General features: G+C 33.4%; 1 protein-coding gene across 1 annotated transcript in view; it reads left to right on the top strand.

Annotated features, from left to right (window-relative positions):
• Positions 1-20,589, top strand: part of LOC133328020 (tripeptidyl-peptidase 2) — a 163,405-nt gene extending 142,816 nt beyond the window's left edge. Inside the window, exons 17-18 of the mRNA XM_061536569.1 lie at positions 6,133-6,295; positions 20,380-20,589. Of these exons, the coding sequence (XP_061392553.1) occupies positions 6,133-6,295; positions 20,380-20,589 (373 nt within the window). The remainder of the gene's footprint in view (positions 1-6,132; positions 6,296-20,379) is intronic.
• Positions 20,590-21,592: the final 1,003 nt, after the last annotated feature.

Raw genomic sequence — 21,592 nt, 5'->3', positions numbered from 1 at the left:
TTATAATTGGACATTCCGGGTTTTCGAAGGGCGCCAAGCATATTTACCGAACTTTTTCAATATAGGTCAAAGTTTTGATATATCTTCATATCCAACCAATTTTAGGTAATTTTATTGTCCTAAACATATTTTGACATTCCGGGCAAAATTGGTTAGTGAAAAACTACCTTTCTACCTATCTTTCTGTACCTTTGACATAGCCTCTATCCCGATCCATTTTATTTGGAAAGTCTTAGTGGCTGTATTTTTTCTTTCCGGGTTCTTGGAGACAAAAAAGATTTTCAGTTATTCACATAGTGTCTTCGTTAAAATACTTTATATTGACCACATATTTCAACATAGGACCCGCAAAAATATCCTGCCCCTTTTAGGTATTTTGAGACTTATTTTTCAACACAGGAGTGGCGGAACATTTTCAATATAGGTCCATATTTTTTGGCACAGAAAGGCCCCTCCTCATTTCAATATTTTTCATAATGCCGCCTCGTTTTTGGTTTACTGGAGGACTATCAGAATTTCCCAACCTGAATGTCTAAAATTTGGTATTTCGATTTTTAAGAGGAATGAAAATTCCACGATCAACCGATTTTAAAAATTTTAATGTATAAACTTTGATTTTTGTTACCTCAGAGAATAAAAAAACTCCATGGTGGAACGAATTTTTGGATTTTGAATGTGGACTTGGGAAGGTGAAGGGCATATAAAATTCTCATCGACCGAACTTAACGTTACAATCGTTTTTTTTTTCTTTTTTTTGTGGTAACTCAATTGCCAGTATCATCCTCCTCTCCTATAATGCAAATATCATCTTTAACAACCGCTTACCCTTCTTAATTGCTTCCGTCCATTACTGGAAACATCTTTTTGGTAACTTTTTAACTGTCAAACATTGACTTTTACATGTAAGTGTTTTTTTCCACTTAATTTTTTCGTTTTTGGTTTCATTCATATGCTGACGGCCTTGATCGTCAAATGTGTTTACTCATCGGGGAGGGGGGGAACAGAAAATATATACACATTCAAGCTACAACAAAAAGCCCATTATGAGTTTGCAATTTTTTCCATGGCTCCCGAGGATGTTGCTGTTGCTGTTTTTTTAAATTCCCCTTAAGGCCAAACAGGCCAAGCGTGCTTGAATGCCTTTCCTTCCCTTCTTCCTGTTTTTTAGTATTTCTGAAGAGGAGACGCAGCCGTCGAAGACTACTTAAGGCTATTTTGGGGCGTTATTTTGGCCCCATTGTTGTTATTGTTGTGTGGTGCCACATATTGATGTGAACCATTCAAGTCGACAACAACTACAACAGCAACCACAACAACAACTGCTTTAGACGAATGCCGAACAACTGGTCTGAACTCGTTACATGTTTAACTGAAGTCATTAGGATAAATTGCTCGTTCTATGGTTTTCTGTCCAATATAATGATGTAACTCCCACAATCTGTGGCAGTGTGTGCGTGTGTGTGTCAGATTCTATATGAGTGTGTGTGTATGTGTGTTCAACACATGCATGTGCCCTTTTAAATGACTGACATTAATTGATTAATAAACGAAATCGATATTTAATGTCTTTCAAAGAGTCATTTTCGTAGTCGTTGTTGTTGTTGCCGTTATTGTTCGGAGTATTTGCCAATCAAATTCGAAATAGTAATCATGTCAACTGACCACGTAAAGACATTAATATTTTATTGACATATTTATTCTCATCTTCTCTGTTGCCAAGGCTCTTAATTAGATTGTTTACAATTTTGTGGAGAGGATTTTCATTTGAACGTTTTTATTTGTGAGTGTGTATGTGGGTGTGTGAGTCCTGAGAAGATTTTAAATTTAAGAGGGGAAGATTCAATTGGATTTTATTGTGAAAGGAAGGAATAAGAAGATAGAAATTAAAGAAGGAAATTTATCAATTACCAATATACTCAAGGGAATTTGTGGTTATTTAATACAAACTCTTGGTCTAGAAGTCATTTAATAAACATTTGAGTAGAGGAAGTGCCTACTTGAAGTAGACGAACAAAAATGTTATTGTCACCATCAGCTCACGTAAAAAATATTTTTTCGAGGACCAACATAGGGGTGGATTTTTTTTAAAAATATCTTTTCAGGGACCAACACAAGAGTGGATTTAAAAAAAAAAAAAAAATTAAAAAAAAAATAATATTTTTGGAGGGTCCTAATACAAGCGTGGTTTTTATACCCTACACAACTATGTTGTCAGGGTATTATAGCTTTGTGCAGCCCCAAAAGTTTGTAACGCCGCGAAATATGGGTCCTAGACCCACCATTAAGTATACCGATCGTCATCTCGACAAGCTGAGTAGATCTAGACATGTGTGTCCGTCCGTCCATTATAATTTGTAAACACGATACTGGCCACAGTTATGGACCTATCTTCACGAAATTTTGTACGTAAGATGGGTTCTGGCCAATGAAGACCCCTATTGTTTTTGGTAAAGAAAGGTTAATATTTACGGGAAGAAATGGACCAAATACTTAATTTTTGACGTTTTTCCTGATCGCTCCAGAGACCGCAATTATGACCCGAACATGGTCAAATTTTACATGGAGAATTTTACATGCCTGTTTTGATAAAGATCGGTCAATATTTAGCGGGTCAAATGGACCCTGACTTTTGTGTGAAAAACTACAAAATCTTTATTCTGGGGGCATATATACTTGCTCCTGAAGGGCATGTACCCGAGAAGTTGATAGTATATCCAAGAGGAGTTGTTGACCTTCAAATTAATACCAATTATATGGCTGTATGTACTCTGATGTGGGAGTTATCCGTAATTAGGTAAAGGTTGCTATGTGCCTAGTATTACTATTATTCCATTAGAGGACGGAAATATAGCACTGATCGCTTTGAAAGTTTCCATGAGATTCCAGTTGTGGTCAAGGACAACGTCTATAATTTTCGGTGATGATCAGTTAATAATTTTGAGATAAAGTGGACCGAAAACTTAATTGTTTGTGGTTTTTTTCAAGTCGATTTATAGGCCACAACTAAAAACCGAACATCAGAACATAACTCACGGTGAAGGGAATCTGGACAAGGGCTTAGAAGGGCTATACTGATTATTAGTAATATTCGGAATATGTGTTAGGATAAGGAAGAGGTGCTGTTGATCTCTAATCGGGCAAGGGGATGCATGTTTTTGGGGGTCCTTATATAGGCATTGTTTTTGAAATATATTTTTAAGGGTCCTGATGTAGACGTCAAGTTTTTAAATATTTTTTTTTGCCCTTATATAGATTTTTGTAGATTTTTTTTCGGAATAGCTGAAGAAAGCTTCTGAAGATGTTTTCCAATAAAACTGAAAACATTTAAAAAAAATTTAAGTTCTTAGCTCGAAATTAATATTTTTATAAACTTTGACTCTTCCAAATCAGGTTTCAGATTAACATAGGAAATTCTTCTACCGTAGAAATTCAGTATAATTAACTTCAATAGTTTTTTAAGATCTATATCCAGGTTGACACCATACGTCATCACCATCCCATGTAAACTGTAGCCCGATAAAAAATTATTGTCCCCATATTATCCTACGACCTTTGCTACAATTTTCGTATAATAATAAAATTTAATCACAAACTTAAGCCACGGAGTTAGCATTTAATGATGCTAGTCTCTTTCTCTCTCTCTCTGCCTCTTGCCCAGAGAAACCCACATCATTGCTGCAGTGCTAACCGATGGCTCATAAATTCTCCTAAACTACTAACCATAATGGATTTTTATGTATTATTAAAATTGAATAGCATGCTGATGATCCGGAGGAGTTGCCGTTGACTGCCTAAATACCAGATAATTACAATCATTTTTTTGCGCTTTCGTTTTTGAATTTTTTAAAAGATACCAACCTACCGACCAAAAATAAAGTGTAAATGTGTGCGTGTGTTCAACATAAAACTTTGTTTGCCATCAAAAACCATAAATTTTATAGCAACGACGACGAATGGTAAAAATTAAACACAGAAACCGAACTTTAACACTTCAAAAATCACCGCCCCGCACAAATGGTTTCTCCCCCCACCCCCCCAAATATTCCCCATCACCTGCTTTGGTTGGTGGCTGGCTAGCAGGCACCTCCTGGCATTTTCAAAAGAACAGCTGGAGTACTTGTGAAACGCAAATGTTTTGATACTCCACAAGCAACAGTATATAGACAAAAATCTACATATACTTTTGTATATGTATGTGTGTTTGTGTATATATATATAGATATTCGAACGTTCTACTTTCGTTTCTACCTATTGGAGATAGAAGAAAACCAACAACAACAAGCATTTAAGGCAATTATAAAGGTAATCCGAGTTTAAGGGGAAGCGGGAGCAGGTACCGGGGCAGGAGGTAGTTAGAGAGATGTGTGGATAAAAATCTCGACCATGTTTTGTGTCGCTGCAATGTTGGGGTAATTCTTTATTTAGCCAAAAAGTGTTTCAAACCACAAAAGCTAACCGAGCTGGCAAAAGGGTTGCCGTTTTGAATTTTTACAAATCAATGGACCTGGATTATTTAGGAACAATTTTTTCAAGAATCAAATGTGAAAAACTTTTTTCAAGAGCAAAAAAACCTGATTTTGTTTTAAAGAAAAAATTTTCTAGGTCTAATAGACGAGGATAGTCTATTTCAAGGATTTTTTCATGATCCTACCATAGGCGTAAATTTTTTAAAAATACTTTTTAATGGTCCTGGATTTCCTTTGGTCCTACCTTAAGCGTAGATTTTTATATCCTTCACCACACTGTAGTACAGGGTATTATGTCTTTGTGCATATGTTTGTAACAGGCAAAAGGAAACGAGATAGATACATGGTTCCTTTTTAGAATATGCATAGAATCATCTTTTAAGTCGATTTATGCATGTCCGTCCGTATGTCTGTCTGTCCATGTATTTTTGTGAACAAAGTCAGGTCGCATTTATGATCCGATTTGGATGAAATTTGGCATAGGCCACTTATTTGGCCCAAAGACGAACCCTATTGAAATTTGAAAAAATCGGCCCAGATTTAGATATAGCTCCCATATATATTTTCGTCCGATTTAATGTAAATGGTGTACTAATGTCCCTATATATCGTTTGATTTGCACGAAATATGGCATAGCGTAATGAATTATGTCTAGAATGATGTGTGTTAAGTTTCCTGGAAATCGGTCCAGATTTAGATATAGCTCCCATATATATTTTTGTCCGATTTAAGGTAAATGGTGTACCAAAGTCACTACATATCTTTCGATTTTTACCAAATTTGGCATAGCGTAATTAATTAGATCTAGAATAGCTCCCATATATATTTTCATCCGATTTTATGTAATTGGTGCACCAAAGTCCCTATATATCTTTCGATTTGCACGAATTTAGGTATAGGGTACTGATTTAAGTCTAGAATGATGTTGCTAAGCTGTGTGAAAAGATCCATAGCTAGGCCGATTTAAACAACATACTGATGTAATATAAATTAGTCACTGGCAAGTTTCCCTGAAATCGGTCCAGATATATTCTATATATGTTAGGATACATATGTAGAATATACCCAAAGTGGTGTAGGGTATCATATAGTCGGCCCAGTCCGGCTTTAGTACTTTCCTTTAGGAGTGGATTTTTAAAAATATTTTTTCATGATCCTACCTTGTGTGTCGAGGTGTCGAGTTTTTAAATGTATTTTTTCATGGACTTATTTTGGTAGACTCCTTTAAAATATGTAGCAACCCTAACCAGCACCCATCCCTATCACGCACACACGAGAGCCAAGCATGATTGGATGCTACCGCAAAGCGGCAAACGAACAGCACAGAGCAGAACAAAAAAATATATATATTGTTCACGATTTAAAAATAATGAACTTCTAAATTGACTCTAACCAAGCGCGTAAAACGTTTGCTACTTATTCACTCACTCTGCAGTCAGTCATTCACTTTGCTCACGCTTTATTTGAATTTTTCATTTATTTGCGGTTTTTAATACTTTGTCTCTTGTCTTCTCTTCTCTTCCCTTGGGTTTATTTTCATTTTGTGGTGATTTTTTTGCGATGCTGTGCTGTGCTGTGCTCCGGCCAAACATATTTCATTTTGGTGCCCTGGACATGAACGGAATTTGGTATTTTGTTGCTGCACCTGACTGCCTGCCGCCTGCAGTCAAATGGATAACCAAAAGAAAAATCTATTGGAAGCTCTGAGCAAAAAGGGCATCGCTGTGGCTAAATTATGTGTTCTGGATAACAATGTGAAAGATCGCCTGGAAGTTATCGATAATATATACACTGAAATCATTAAATTTGTGGATGCTGGCGATTCAAAGGTATGTATGTATGCATATAATCATGTAGATGTAGTTGTAGTTGTGGGTGTGCAAGATTAAGTAGATATTTATGTAGGTGTGTATTATGTAGCTGTTGTTATTGTTGCAACTCGTAAAGGCTATAATGGCGACAATGGCATTAACTAGCTAGTAGAATGCTTAAATCCGCCGCCCTGCTTGGCCAACCATTAAAAGTGAAATACACTGGCAATCAAAAATTATAGTTGAAGGAGATTATATGGTCATAGATAAGAATTTTTAAATTTAATATTTATGAGCATTTTTATTTTATGTGAGAGGTGGGTTCGAAAAGGACCAGGAGAGTTTTAATTGACGCTCATAATTGACGCTCTGCCATAAAACTGTCAAACGAAAAGGGATTAATTTTATTGCATTAAAAATCAAAGTAATTCTCATTATTTATGCACATTATGTGGCTAGCCACTAGGGCGTATTATTTATATGTACATTATGTAGGTATGTAATACGCCTAAAGTAAGTTACTTCTTTTTAAAAGTCTAGCCATAAGTCTTTCTTAGTCGTGGGGTTTTCTATTAATATTTTTTCCTTGGCCATGCGTAGACATGGATTTAAAAAAAAATATTTTTTGGGGTCATCCAATGACGTGGACTTTAAAAAATTATTTTCATGGACCTACCACAGGCATTGTGGTAGGTCCACTTAATTTTTGTCGGTTTTGCTGATCGCTTTAGAGGCCGCAATTATGGTCCGATCATCGCGAAATGTTACATGGAGAAGGGGATAGGGCCAAATATAAGTATGCTCGATTTGATAAGGATCGATAAATATTTAGCGGATCAAATGGACACTGACTTTTGGGTTAAAACATTACAAAATTGTTATACTATGGCGTATATATTTACCCCTGAAGGACATAGACCCGAGAAGTTGATAATATATCCAAGAGGATTGGTTTACCTTTAAATTGATACCAATTATATTATAGTATGTACTCGGATGTGGGAGTTACACTTAAATATTTACAGGTGCTTTCGTACTCAGATATTATTTAGTAACCCATTACCACACTAGAGGGCGGAAATATAGCGCCGATCGATTTTAAATTTTCCATGAGGTTCCAGTTATGGTCAAGGCCTATAACTTTCGGTGATGATCAGATTATAATTATGTGATGAAGTGGACTCAGATATTATTTAGTAACCCATTACCACACTAGAGGGCGGAAATATAGCGCCGATCGATTTTAAATTTTCCATGAGGTTCCAGTTATGGTCAAGGACAACGGTGATAATCAGATTATAATTATGGGATGAAGTGGACCGAATACTTAATTGTTTTGTGTTTTTTCGAGTCGATGCCAATAATAGGCCGAACATCACAACACAACCCACGGTGAAGGTAATATGGACAAATAATACTGAATATGAATAGTAATATACGGAAAATATGTCAGTGTAAGGAAGCGGTGCTGTTGACCTCTAATCAGGCTAGAGGGACGAAATATTGCCCAGGCTCGGAATAAACATCCACAGAAAATTAGCGTTCCGTGATAGTTGTGTAGGGTATCGTATGGTCGGCCCCGTCCGACTATACTGCTCCACTCAGTATATATTTTATTTTGTATATTATTTTATTTTGTACCTCATGCCTAGCCGAAGTTTACTACTTTTTTATTTTTTTCTATTGTTCTATTGTTTTCGTTTTCTAACTAAAAATATGTAATTTCCTTAAAATGCTTTTGATTGTCAGGAATCAAGTATTTTCATATTTATAGTTATTTATATTTTTTTATTAAATTTTTGGAAATATAAAACCCCGACATGATACTGGCATTTTATATTTTTGTAAAAACAAAACGTGTCAATTTTGTAAAGCAAAATACCTGACATTAAATCTGCAATAACATGCAATCGAAGCTTATGCAAAATTTTTTTTCATGGAATAGCCATTCATGCAACCCCCAATAGCCCACTCCCAAAATGTTTGTGAAAAATATTTGCAACTCGACAGAGAGTGTGCAAGAGAAGCAGTAAGTGGAAGAGGTAGGTATTTCCTATCTCAAATTCGATTTACCTTCGAATAACAAAAAATATAAATACAAAAATATTTAGTTATATGATACTTGGCTACAAACATGTCTGAAGTAGTTCCATCTTTTTTTCGGAATTTTTTCTTGGGAAAAATATCAATTACCGTAAATTGTCACAGCAGCAGTAAAAAAAGGTCAAGTACGCATTGATTTATGGTTTTTAACCTTGTGCTAGTATTTTCCGTAAAATTTATTGAAGGTATGACTTCAATTATGTCTAATTAAAATGTAACTTAATATAGACAATTAATTTTCGAAATTAGCAATTATTTTGAAATGACAATAAATTGCTGAAATGTCAATGTGATGAGGAACTACCGTATGGAAGGGTATTAGGTTAATTGTTTGAACTTTTGAAATAGCGCTATTTAGCCGAATCGAATGAGGAATAATTTTATTAAACATATCTTCCTGCTATGTGGTATAGAAATATGTAGGCCTCTGAAAAATATGGTATAAAAAATAAACACAGGGGCTATGACACCTTGAAAAAAATTATATAAAACATATTTTGTCATCTAAGATGTAGGACAAATTTCCTATTAAATTGTTTGAATCTTACTAAAAATACAGTATATAAATGTGTACACCGCTGGGGCCTACGAAAATATATTTTCCAAGATTGCCGAGGCCTAGAAATATATATATATATATTTCTAGGCCTCGGCAATCTTGGAAAATATATTTTAGAAATATTTAGTCATGCCAGTCATATTAAAAACAATTGTATAGAAATTTGAGACCTTCGAAAAAAATGCCTATGCAAAATGTGAGGCCCCGAGGCCTAAAAAAAAAACAAAAGTCTACCCTGAAACTCTGTGAGTTCTTGAAAAAATATTCTTTAAGAAATCCACGCCTCGGTGAGTCCTTGAAAAAATATTATTTTCTAAAGCCACACCTCTGTGAGTCCTTGAAAAAATATTCTTTTCTAAATCCACACCTCTGTGAGTCCTTGAAAAAATATTCTTTTCTAAATCCACACCTCTGTGAGTCCTTGAAAAAATATTCTTTTCTAAATCCACACCTCTGTGAGTCCTTGAAAAAATATTCTTTAAGAAATCCACGCCTCTGTGAGTCCTTGAAAAAATATTCTTTAAGAAATCCACGCCTCTGTGAGTCCTTGAAAAAATATTCTTTAAGAAATAAACGCCTCTGTGAGTCCTTGAAAAAATATTCCTTAAAAAATCCACGCCTTTGTGAGTGCTTGAAAAAATATTCTTTAAGAAATCCACGCCTTTGTGAGTCCTTGATAAAATGTTCTTTAAGAAATCCACGCCTTTGTGATTTTTTTAAGTCCTTAAGGTAAAAAAATATTCTTTTAAGAAATCCACGCCTATATAATTGTGAGTCCTTTAAAAAATTTTTGTTATTCTTTTGTTGTTGTTTTTTGTAAGAAATCCATTTTTGCCTCTGTGAGTCCTTGAAAAAATATTCGGTGTTAAGAAATCCACGCCTCGTATGAACTGTTATTGACTCCTCTAAAAAAAAATTCTTTTATTTTTGGAAATCCACGCCTTAAAAAATAAGTGAGTCCTTTAAAAAATATTCTTTCCCAAGAAATAAACGCCTCTGTGAGTCCTTGAAAAAATATTCTTTAAGAAATCCACGCCTCTGTGAGTCCTTGAAAAAATATTCGTTAAGAAATAAACGTCTCTGTGAGTCCTTGAAAAAAGCATTCTTCAATAAATCCACGCCTCTGTGAGTCCTTGAAAAATATTCTTTTCTAAATCCAGGCCTCTGTGAGAGCTTGAAAAAATATTATTTTCTAAATCCACGCCTTTGTGGGTCCTTGAAAAAAGCATTCTTCAATAAATCCACGCCTCAGTTGGCCCTTGAAAAATATTCTTTAATAAATCCACTCCTCGGTGAGTCCTTGAAAAATATTGTTTTCTAAATCTCATGGGTAACCAATGTCCCTTCTATACCAATGGCTGTTGTCCTTCTTATTAAGGATTTGTTTGAACAGCCCTGTGGGTTTTTAAAATATTATTATTATTATAATAAACTTTTTGGCATCTGTCATAACACTTCTTAGAAATACCTTCTGAAAAAATGAACACATGACATATTACAATTAATATAACTCATACGTTACCTATACACCTGTTATCCTGATGAAATATGATAAGAACCCGTAATGAACCCTGTCGCCACCCATCCGAACGAAAAATATTTAAAAATTATATATATGAAAAACGCCATGGTATAAAAATATAAATCTCATTAATTATGTAGTTCTCTATGTGTACGTTACATGACGTCGTCTTACGTAATAGAATATTAAGTGTTACAGATAATAAGCACACTTATATAATCACTAAGATTATTTGAATAATCCATAAGGTAAATGAATATTATGTTTATGTGTGTGTAATAGTGTTGGTTTGTGTGCGGGTGTGTGTGTTTATTTTCATAACAAATTATTAATGCCAGTTTAGTTCTTAAAGCCTCAGAATGAAAGAAAAACCAACAATTAGCTATGCTAAGTTATTCAAGAGAATATAAAAATTTGTGTATGTAAACATTTTCTGGGGGGCGAATAAATTAATCATAAGATTATATAAGTTGTGGAAAGGAATGGGGTGGCTTTTAGACGTTTAATGGAAGTTATGGTTCTTGGAAAAAAATAATTTAAGAAAATATCGAATCCTCCAATAACCCCTTTCACCAACTCCCCTATTTTGGCTAGCATTACAAATGCTGCCGAGGTTCACATGCTGTTTTTGTCGTGTACCTCATTTTCTTTCATCTCAGTGAATCTATGTAATACCGTCAAATGTAATTACTTGTATGAGTCTATATTTTACACACGACCCTAAATTTTTTTTAATACACACATGTGGCCCCATTCATTACATTTTATATATTTCCTCATTTTCCCCTGTTACAAAAAAAAGAAAACAAAAAAACCCTCAAGCTCAAACATTATTTTAATGCATTAGCTCCTTGGATGAGAACATGATACATGAACTCTGTTAATCAGATTATTTTTGTGCCTTTTTTTCTTTCGTTTTTTTCCTTGCAAACTTAATTTTAAAAGCAATTTAATTATACTGCCAACAGAAAAAGTGTACTTCGAATCGACGAACCACTGCGAACAACGACAATAAGAAAATCTATTACTGATTATGTCTAGACCAAAACTGCTATGCTCCTTATACCACTCACTCCCCCTCTTCTTCTTCTTCGTCGTCTGATCGTCTCATCATGCAGCCAACAAGCCAGATTAAAACGATATGCGAAATTAAGCAATCAAGCAACATAAATTTAACGTCGCCATTAATTAAGTCTGGGGGTGGTTGTCAAGACCCAATATATTAGAAATGGCACCAACAAGTAGAAAAAAAGGACTCAAGAAAAAGCAGAAGAAACCATTATGAAGTCTGAAAATGTAGAATATATCAAAATGTTCTTAATGAAGTATAACTAAGTAGTAAACAGTAAATTTTATTATTAGACTCATACACACACCCATACATACATAGATAGACTGTTGCATGGCTATGAATTGAAGAAACCAACCAACAGCATCCACATTTACCCAGCAAACCACAATGGACAGTTTCTGGAAATTGTAAGCTAAACTTTTTAAAATTGAACAAGGACCTTACTATAGGTCAATAATAGAAAACCCTTAGGGCTTCATAAAGAAGAAATGCGGGAAAATAGATCTAGTCCAAGAAGTAGACACTCTCCGAAGACTAATAGATTTTGTTTTTGTTTTTTAAATAAATAAAATATTAAAAATATTAAATATTAAAAAATATATAAAAATATTAAAAAATCCACGCCTTACTATTTTTAAGGACAATCCACAGGCGTCCTTTAAAAAATATTCTTTTAAAAATCCACGCCTTACTATTTTTAAGGACAATCCACAGGCGTCCTTTAAAAAAAAATATTCTTTTAAAAAATGCACGCCTTACAATTTTTAAGAACAATCCACAGGCGTCCTTAAAAAAACATTCTTCTAAAAAATCCACGCCTTACAATTTTTAAAGACAATCCACAGGCGCCCTTAAAAAAATATTCTTTTAAAAAATCCACGCCTTACAATTTTTAAGAACAATCCACAGGCGTCCTTTAAAAACATTCTTTTAAAAAATCCACGCCTTACAATTTTTAAGGACAATCCACAGGCGTCCTTAAAAAAAATTCTTTTAAAAAATCCACGCCTTACAATTTTTAAGGACAATCCACAGGCGTCCTTAAAAAAATTCTTTTAAAAAATCCACGCCTTACAATTTTTAAGGACAATCCACAGGTGTCCTTTAAAAAAAATATTCTTTTAAAAAATCCACACCTTACAATTTTTAAGGACAATCCACAGGTGTCCTTTAAAAAAAAATATTCTTTTAAAAAATCCACACCTTACAATTTTTAAGGACAATCCACGGCGTCCTTAAAAAAAATTCTTTTAAAAAATCCACGCCTTAAAATTTTTAAGGACAATCCACAGGCGTCCTTAAAAAAAAAATTCTTTTAAAAAATCCACGCCTTACAATTTTTAAGGACAATCCACGTGCGTCCGTTAAAAATATTCTTTTAAAAAATCCACGCCTTACAATTTTTAAAGACAATCCACAGGCGTCCTTTAAAAAATATGCTTTTAAAAAATCCACGCCTCACCATTTTTAAGGACAATCCATAGGCGTCCATTAAAAAATATTCTTTAAGAATCCACGCCTGTTTATAGTCCTTGAAAAAATATTCTTTAAGAATCCACGCCTGTTTATAGTCCTTGAAAAAAATATTCTTTAAGAATCCACACCTGTTTATAGTCCTTGAAAAAATATTCTTTAAGAATCCACGCCTGTTTATAGTCCTTGAAAAAATATTCTTTAAGAATCCACGCCTGTTTATAGTCCTTGAAAAAATATTCTTTAAGAATCCACGCCTGTTTATAGTCCTTGAAAAAATATTCTTTAAGAATCCACGCCTGTTTATAGTCCTTGAAAAAATATTCTTTAAGAATCCACGCCTGTTGATAGTCCTTGAAAAAAATATTCTTTAAGAATCCATGCCTGTTTATAGTCCTTGAAAAAAAATTCTTTAAAAAATCCACGCCTGTTTATATTCTTCGAAAAATATTCTTTAAAAAAACACGCCTTTTATAGTCATTGTGGATAATCCTAGAAAAAATATTCTTTAAATATCCACGCATATGAGTGATCCTTGGAAAAATAATTTGTCGATCTTTATTAAATAATTGTTTACTCCCAACCCACTGTGCACTGGCAAATTCAAAATCATTAAAAACAACACAAGTAACTTTAATGAACGCCCTGGGAGCGAGTCTGGTGATGGTGTGGTATGAGTAATATTAATTACTTAATATACCATGGTTCGTATAATGTATTTTAGTTTTTAATTATTCATACGACGCTGTCGTCTGGTCGAATTCCCCTTTCACACACCCTTTCTTGTCTTAAAAATCACAATTCATTTGAATTCTCGTATTTTTCAATATTCAAAAGAAAGCAGGGAACGAGTTCGACAATGTTCAAAAATATACATGTATGAGTGTGTGTGTGTGTGTCCATGTGAAATTAATTTACAGCAAGGAGAAAGAAAATGAGTGGACGAACGGACTAACGGTAAAGAAGAAGAAAGTATATTATATTGCAGTTAAAAATGGAAAACGCAAAAAATCCACACAATTCTACCAAACAAAAAAAACACATTGTTTTCATTTCTTGAGGGGAAGAACACAATTATCAGAGTATTATGTTGAAATTTATATATGTGTATATATGTCCTTCCCTTGGAAATTTTTCAGGTTAAAATATTGAATTTTTTTCTCGGAGAACATTATCCATCCTCAGCATGGTAGTGTAGTGATTGACGGAAATGTAAAGGATTCATTATATTTAAATTTTCTGTATTTTTTGGAGGAACTCACACACACACACACAAAATGCCAACACAAAGACGTTGTTTCCTCATTTCCATGGCCATGTGCTCTGAGTTATATTTCATAGTGGTTTGTTGGTGTTTTGTTGCTGATTTTCTGTTTTGATTTAATTATATTGTCTGTCTCTGTGTGTGTGTGTGTGTGTGTGTGTGTGTGTTTCACACAAGGATGCCATTATATTCTTAACATTTGATATTCAAGGAAATATTAATATTGACTTACACGTTGCGGTGTAGTGTGGTGGTGTTTGATGATTCAGAACAAATAATCATTTTTTCCCGAAAAATAAATGAGAAAAGGAGTTATATTTAAATAAAGCCATATTTGGATTTTTTTTATCATGTTACGGAGATTCCTGAAAATGATAGCCATAAGCCAGATGAAGATGAAAGGGAAGACAAGTTGAAACATAATTTAATGCGAAATAATGAAATCCTTGAAACAATTGTTTTAAATACGCACCTTTAAATAGTCATTGTTTTTTTTTTTTTTTTAATTTAGGTATATGGATAATATATTTTTTTTTAAACGCTTGTGGAAAATCCTTAAAAATCCACGCTTTAGGATAGTCCTTGTAAACGTCTTTAAAATATCTTTTTAAAGTCCTTTAAAAATATCTTTTTAAAATCCACGCCTTTTGAAAGTCCTTTAAAAATATCTTTTTAAAATCCACGCCTTTTGAAAGTCCTTTAAAAATATCTTTTTAAAATCCACGCCTTTTGAAAGTCCTTTAAAAATATCTTTTTAAAATCCACGCCTTTTGAAAGTCCTTTAAAAATATCTTTTTAAAATCCACGCCTTTTGAAAGTCCTTTAAAAATATCTTTTTAAAATCCACGCCTTTTGAAAGTCCTTTAAAATATATATTTTTAAAATCCACGCCTTTTGAAAGTCCTTTAAAAATATCTTTTTAAAATCCACGCCTTTTGAAAGTCCTTTAAAATATATATTTTTAAAGTCCACGCCTTTTGAAAGTCCTTTAAAAATATCTTTTTAAAATCCACGCCTTTTGAAAGTCCTTTAAAAATATCTTTTTAAAATCCACGCCGTTGGAAAGTCCTTTAAAAATATCTTTTTAAAATCCACGCCTTTTGAAAGTCCTTTAAAAATGTCTTTTTAAAATCCACGCCTTTTGAAAGTCCTTTAAAAATATCTTTTTAAAATCCACGCCTTTTGAAAGTCCTTTAAAAATATCTTTTTAAAATCCACGCCTTTTGAAAGTCCTTTAAAAATATCTTTTTAAAATCCACGCCTTTTGAAAGTCCTTTAAAAATATCTTTTTAAAATCCACGCCTTTTGAAAGTCCTTTAAAAATATCTTCCACGCCTTTGGAAAGTCCTTTAAACATATCTTTTTAAAATCCACGCCTTTTTCCTTTAAAAATATCTTTTTAAAATCCACGCCTTTTGAAAGTCCTTTAAAAATATCTTTTTAAAATCCACGCCTTTTGAAAGTCCTTTAAAAATATCTTTTTAAAATCCACGCCTTTTGAAAGTCCTTTAAAAATATCTTTTTAAAATCCACGCTTTTGGAAAGTCCTTTGAAAAAATTTTTTTAAAATCCAGTATTTAAAAATCCAAAAAATGTTTTTTGAAAATCCACGCCTTTTGAATGTCCTATATTTTTTCAAATACCACGCCTTTTGGACGTCCTTGAAAAAATATTTTTTTTTAAATCCACGCCTATGGATAGTCCTTGAAGAAATATTTTATAATGCACGACTTTAGTAAGTCCTTCAAAAAAATTGTTTTTTAAAAAAAATCTACGCCTTTGGGAGGTCTCTCCTGGTAACATTTTTTATTAAAAATCCACGCCTAGTCCTTAATATATTTAAAAAATCACTTAGTTTTTTTTTAATCCACCCTTATGTATAGTCTTTAAGAATATGTTGTCCTTTCAATCCCAATAAGTACACTTCTAAATAGAAACATGTCATTCATTTGATTCATGGAATATAACAATGCAATTGAAATACGATACCTTAATAATCACCCTTCATCGCAATAAGGACACCCAGCTGATTAATTTCAACAAATTCTGTGAATTTAATGATACTGCAAATAATAATATGTGTTACGAAAAAATTGCAGGAAACATGATTTCCAACTCGTAATTCCGATTATTTAATCCTTGTAGTCATTAAAAGTTAAACAAATATTCCAACGAAATTGGAAATTGTAAAAATATCCTGGCACACACACACACACAAACAATAATACTCCATTGTTTCAATTAACCCTTCGATATTTGAAGAGTATTGTATGTTTTTTTTCGTTCATTACTCTGTTAGTGTTTCGAAATTGAATGAATTTTGAAATGACTGAAAACCTTCAGGCAGCCAATAATATGGGATATCGATTTCTTGTTATATTTAATGACATTAATTTAAATGTTACAAATAATTCCCTATGGCTTTTTTAATCATTTGTTAAATTCGAAATAATTAAATGATTGCATGTTATAGAGATCATTACTGTACCATACATATATAACAACATTTTAATGATATAAACATGGAAAGCAATTCGGTGGAAAATTAAAACGATATGATAATGATTTGGTAATAATTATTTTTAAATAATAAATTTATAATTAAATAACATTAAATAAAATTAAATATTTAAAACATAATTTAATTTATTGACAACCAGTAGGGTCAGATTTTTTAGAAAATATTTTTAAGTACTATCCACAGGATAATAGGATTGGATTTTTTAACAAATATGTTTAAGGATTTTTTACGGATTGGTACATATTTTTTATTTTCTTTATTATTAAATAAATGAAATCGATACCCATTATGAAGACAAATATTTTGCTTTCCCTATTTTCCAATGCCAATCGAAATGTCTTCTTGTCATCATTTCTGTGAAAAAAAAAAAACTTATTTGAAAATCATTCAATTATTTCTTCAATAACTAGCAATTATTGAATTGATGGTTTAAAGTGAGATCCCCTCATTTTTTCTCAAGAATTAATTTTAGTTCAAAAGCCAATTAAAAGATGACACTCTTCTTCGAAAACACTATGACACTATTCTTTGAAAACTTTAACTTTTATTCACCTTGGTTTTTTTCCTGTTAAAGCATCCCAACATTGTATCCCCCAACTCTCTCTACTAGCCAACAGATTCCCTACAATCTAAAAAATGGTAGCCATTATCCACCAGTAACATAATTTACTAGGCGTTGGTAGAACACAATGATATACTTACTTACATAGACACAGACACACACACACTTACCCACCCATCTAGTCAGTCACACACCACCGACATTTCCCATTACAAATGCAACAATGTGAATGGAAAAAAAACACAAAACTACAGAAAGAGACAAATGTGCTCAGCTACACACGCACACACCAACAAACACGAGAATCAGAAAGTCCATTAGGCAAAAAGTGTGTGGTGCCCAGGTGAAACTTTTTAATGTGTTTATTTGATGATGGTATTAAACTCTATTATATTGGGTTTCATTTTTGTACTTCAGTCCTCTGCCACTTATTTCTTTTGTAATACTTTTTTCATTTTCTCTAGTTGTTGTTGTTGTTATTCTTAGAAACTACTGTTAACCTAGTCGTTAGTCAGTTGTACTAGGACAATTTAAGTAACACGCCCTCTGCGCTACAGTGCATGCTGAGTGTGTGTGTGTGTTACCAACAACAGCCTCTAATCTTGATTGCCAACCTTAGGAGATATAGAGATGGCATTTTTATTCTTTTGCATGTCTAGGCGTAGATACATACATAGATTGCATACAGGGTGTGGGAAAATGTTGACTGCAAATTTATAAAACTTAAAGAAGAATCACGAGTTTTTAAGGAATATTTTTAAGGACTACCAGAGTCATGGATTTTTAAAGAATATTATTGGAAGGACCAACCATAGGCGTGGATTTTTTAAAGAATATTTTTCAAGGACTATTCATATGCGTGGATTATTTAAAGAATATTTTTCAAGGACAATTCATATGCGTGGATTTTTTAAAGAATATTTTTCAAAGACTATTCATAGGCGTGGATTCTTTAAAGAATATTTTTCAAGGACTATTTATAGGCGTGGATTTTTTAATGAATATTTTTCAAGGACTATTTATAGGCGTGAATTCTTTAAAGAATATTTTTCAAGGACTATTCATAGGCGTGGATTTGCTAAACATATGTTTCAAGGACTATTCATAGGCGTGGATTCTTTTAAGAATATTTTTCAAGGACTATTCATAGGCGTGGATTCTTTAAAGAATATTTTTCAAGGACTATTTATAGGCGTGGATTTTTTAAAGAATATTTTTCAAGGACTATTTATAGGCGTGGATTTTTTAAAGAATATTTTTCAAGGACTATTTATAGGCGTGGATTTTTTAAAGAATATTTTTCAAGGACTGTTCATAGGCGTGGATTCTTTAAAGAATATTTTTCAAGAACTATTCAAAGACGTGGATTCTTTAAGGATATTTTTCAAGGACTATTCATAGGCGTGGATTCTTTAAAGAATATTTTTCAAGGACTATTCATAGGCGTGGATTCTTTAAAGAATATTTTTCAAGCACTATTCATTGGCGTGGATTTGATAAACATATTTTTCAAGGACTATTTATATGTACGTTTGACAATGACATCAAATACTGGGAAATTTTAAAAATATTTCTCAAATTCTATTAATACGGAGAATTTATTAAAATACTGGGAAAATTATTTATAATTTCCCAGTATTTTAATAATTTGTTCCACAGAGATCTCTTGAAGAGCTTCCAAAAATAGAATTTCTTTAGAAGCACCTCTACCTATAGAAAGCCTCTTGAAGGTCTTCTAACTTCAAGACTTCTGGAAACACTTCTACCAATTAAGGACCTTTGGAAGATCTAGAGATTACAGAAAAGGTTTCTTTCTATAGAAGATCTATTGGAAGGTCCTCGGTTATTAAAAATCCTCTTCTGGCTATTCATGTAGTGGAATATGGATATGTAGAGATCTCGGAAAGTCCTTCTGTCTACAAAAGGCCTTTGGGAGCTTCTCTGCCTATACAAGGCCTCTATAAGATCTATATATAGAGATTTCAGAAAGCCTTTCTTTCTATAGCAGATCTATTAAAAGGTCCTCTGTCATTAGAAATCCTCTTCTGGCTATTCATGACGTAAAAAATCGATATGTAGAGATCTCGGAAGGTTATTCTATCTACAAAAGCCTCTGTAAGCTTCTCTGCCTATAGAATGCCTCTGGAAGATCTATATATAGAGATTTCAGAAAGCTTTTCTTTCTATAGCAGATCTATTAAAAGGTCCTCTGTCATTAGAAATCCTCTTCTGGCTATTCATGACGTGGAAAATCGATATGTAGAGATCTCGGAAAGTTATTTATTCTATCTACAAAAGGCCTCTGGAAGCTTCTCTGCGTATAGAAGGTCTCTTGAAGGTTTTCTAACTATATAAGGCTTGTAGAAGATGTTCTACCAATAGAGAACATCTATATGTAGAGACCTCTGAAAGAGTTTTTTTCTATAGCAATCCTATTGGAAGGTCTATAGAATGTATCTTTCAGGTATTTTGACTACACAAAACTTCGGGAAGGTTTTCTACCAATAGCGGTCTTCTACCAATAGCGGTCTTCTATCTTATACCAATAGGAGACGTCTGAAAAAAACCCTATAAAGAAACCTCTAAAGAGTCTTCCATCTAAGATTTTGAAATTCATTTCAGTAATTTCTTTCTTGTATAGCCAAAAGACCTTTTGAAGACCTTCTACCAACAGAAGCGTTGAAAATCGGTATGCAGAGACCTGTGGAAGATTTTCTTTCTTTAGCAGATCTGTAAAAGGTCTTTAATCTGCATAAGACTATTGTGAGAACTTCGAATTACTTTTCTGTATTCCATAGCGGGTCACCCTGTCCACACAAAATCACCTTCTTGACAATCTTTATTTGCCATCTATTCATAGCTAGTTTAAGTTTTATTGTATGCCATTCATTCGATGTCTTTGCGAGCTACTTTATCTGGCGGAATATTTTTTCCCCTTTACTACGCTGTTGCTACTAACTTCTTTGATTTCATGATTTAATTTTTTTCCTCTTCTTCTTTTTTCTTTTTTCATTCGAAATATACAGGTAATACAATTCTCTCTATGGCATGCTTATGTCCATGAGCAATATGGTCGGATGTACAAGTACTTGCAGAAACTTTGCGATGAGAAACGTAATCGTGAAAACTTTGAGGAACTCTATTTAATTGCGGGCGCACTAAAATATGAACATTTGGCAGCGGTGGTGCAGCGTTTGACAGTGTCAACCTTTCCGCATAGTTATCGGTTGTTTTAAATCTAGCGGGAGCGTGAAGAGAAAGGAAAATGAGGTGAAGAGATGAGGAGGAGGAGGAGTAAGAGAAATGGAAATTGTTGCAGCTAATTTAAAAGGATGTGCTGGAGAAGAAGAAAGTTGTGACATGGCATTGCAGAAGCAAAAAAAGGATGCCACACACAAAAATCGCAAATACACAAAATATCTACATAATCAACAGCCAGCAACAAGAACAACAAGCATTACAACATTTACAGCTATGAAGGAGTTCAAGTACCTAACCGCCACCACTACCACCATGTCCTTAGAAGCCACTTTAAGAGTTACAAGTACCATAATAACAACAACAGGCATTACATCCGGAACAGGAAGACTAACAACTCAAGCAACAGTGGTGACAATGCCACTACACAAACAACAACAACAGCAATTGCAACAATAAACTACACAACCAACCATCTAACAACTAATTCTATTTACGCAACGGCTTTACGTCATTGTGTGATCATCAGCATCGTCATTCTGTGGAACAACACAATCCTGAAAAGGGAACAAGCAGCAGCAAACCAACAAACATGTCCTGATTTTCCTTCCCTGGAACCAGTGAACTTCCACTAACACCCAATCATCTTGTATTACTACTAAACCAAGGAACCGAGGGCAGCCTCAGTTCTGCGGGTTAGAGGAGTCATCTAAACAAAAATATATTCATGGAAAATAACCAGCAATTTCCCAACCCGACCTGCTCCACCATTTACTGCTGCTGCTGCTGGAAAAGACAACATGGCGTTAAAACTATTAAGAATGTTGACTTCATTCTTTAGTTATATTAAAAGTTTCTGAATATCAAATGAACTTATTTTATATTCAACTTGCCACTCACAACATACTATCTCTCTCGGCCTCTCCCGCACACACTCACACTCTGTCGGATTGGGCCAGAAGTTTCTTGGCTGACTGGTTGGACGGTCATACTTTAACTTGGGCTCAAAACATTCTCACACATAAACGACGCCACAAAACA

The sequence above is a fragment of the Musca vetustissima genome, unplaced genomic scaffold, assembly GCF_032173495.1.
Source record: "Musca vetustissima isolate MV318-11 ecotype Yass unplaced genomic scaffold, APGP_CSIRO_Mvet_v1 utg293, whole genome shotgun sequence".
Classification (NCBI taxonomy): Eukaryota; Metazoa; Arthropoda; class Insecta; order Diptera; family Muscidae; genus Musca; species Musca vetustissima.
Note: the sequence above shows the minus strand (reverse complement) of the source record. Positions and strands in the feature narration are given on the sequence as shown.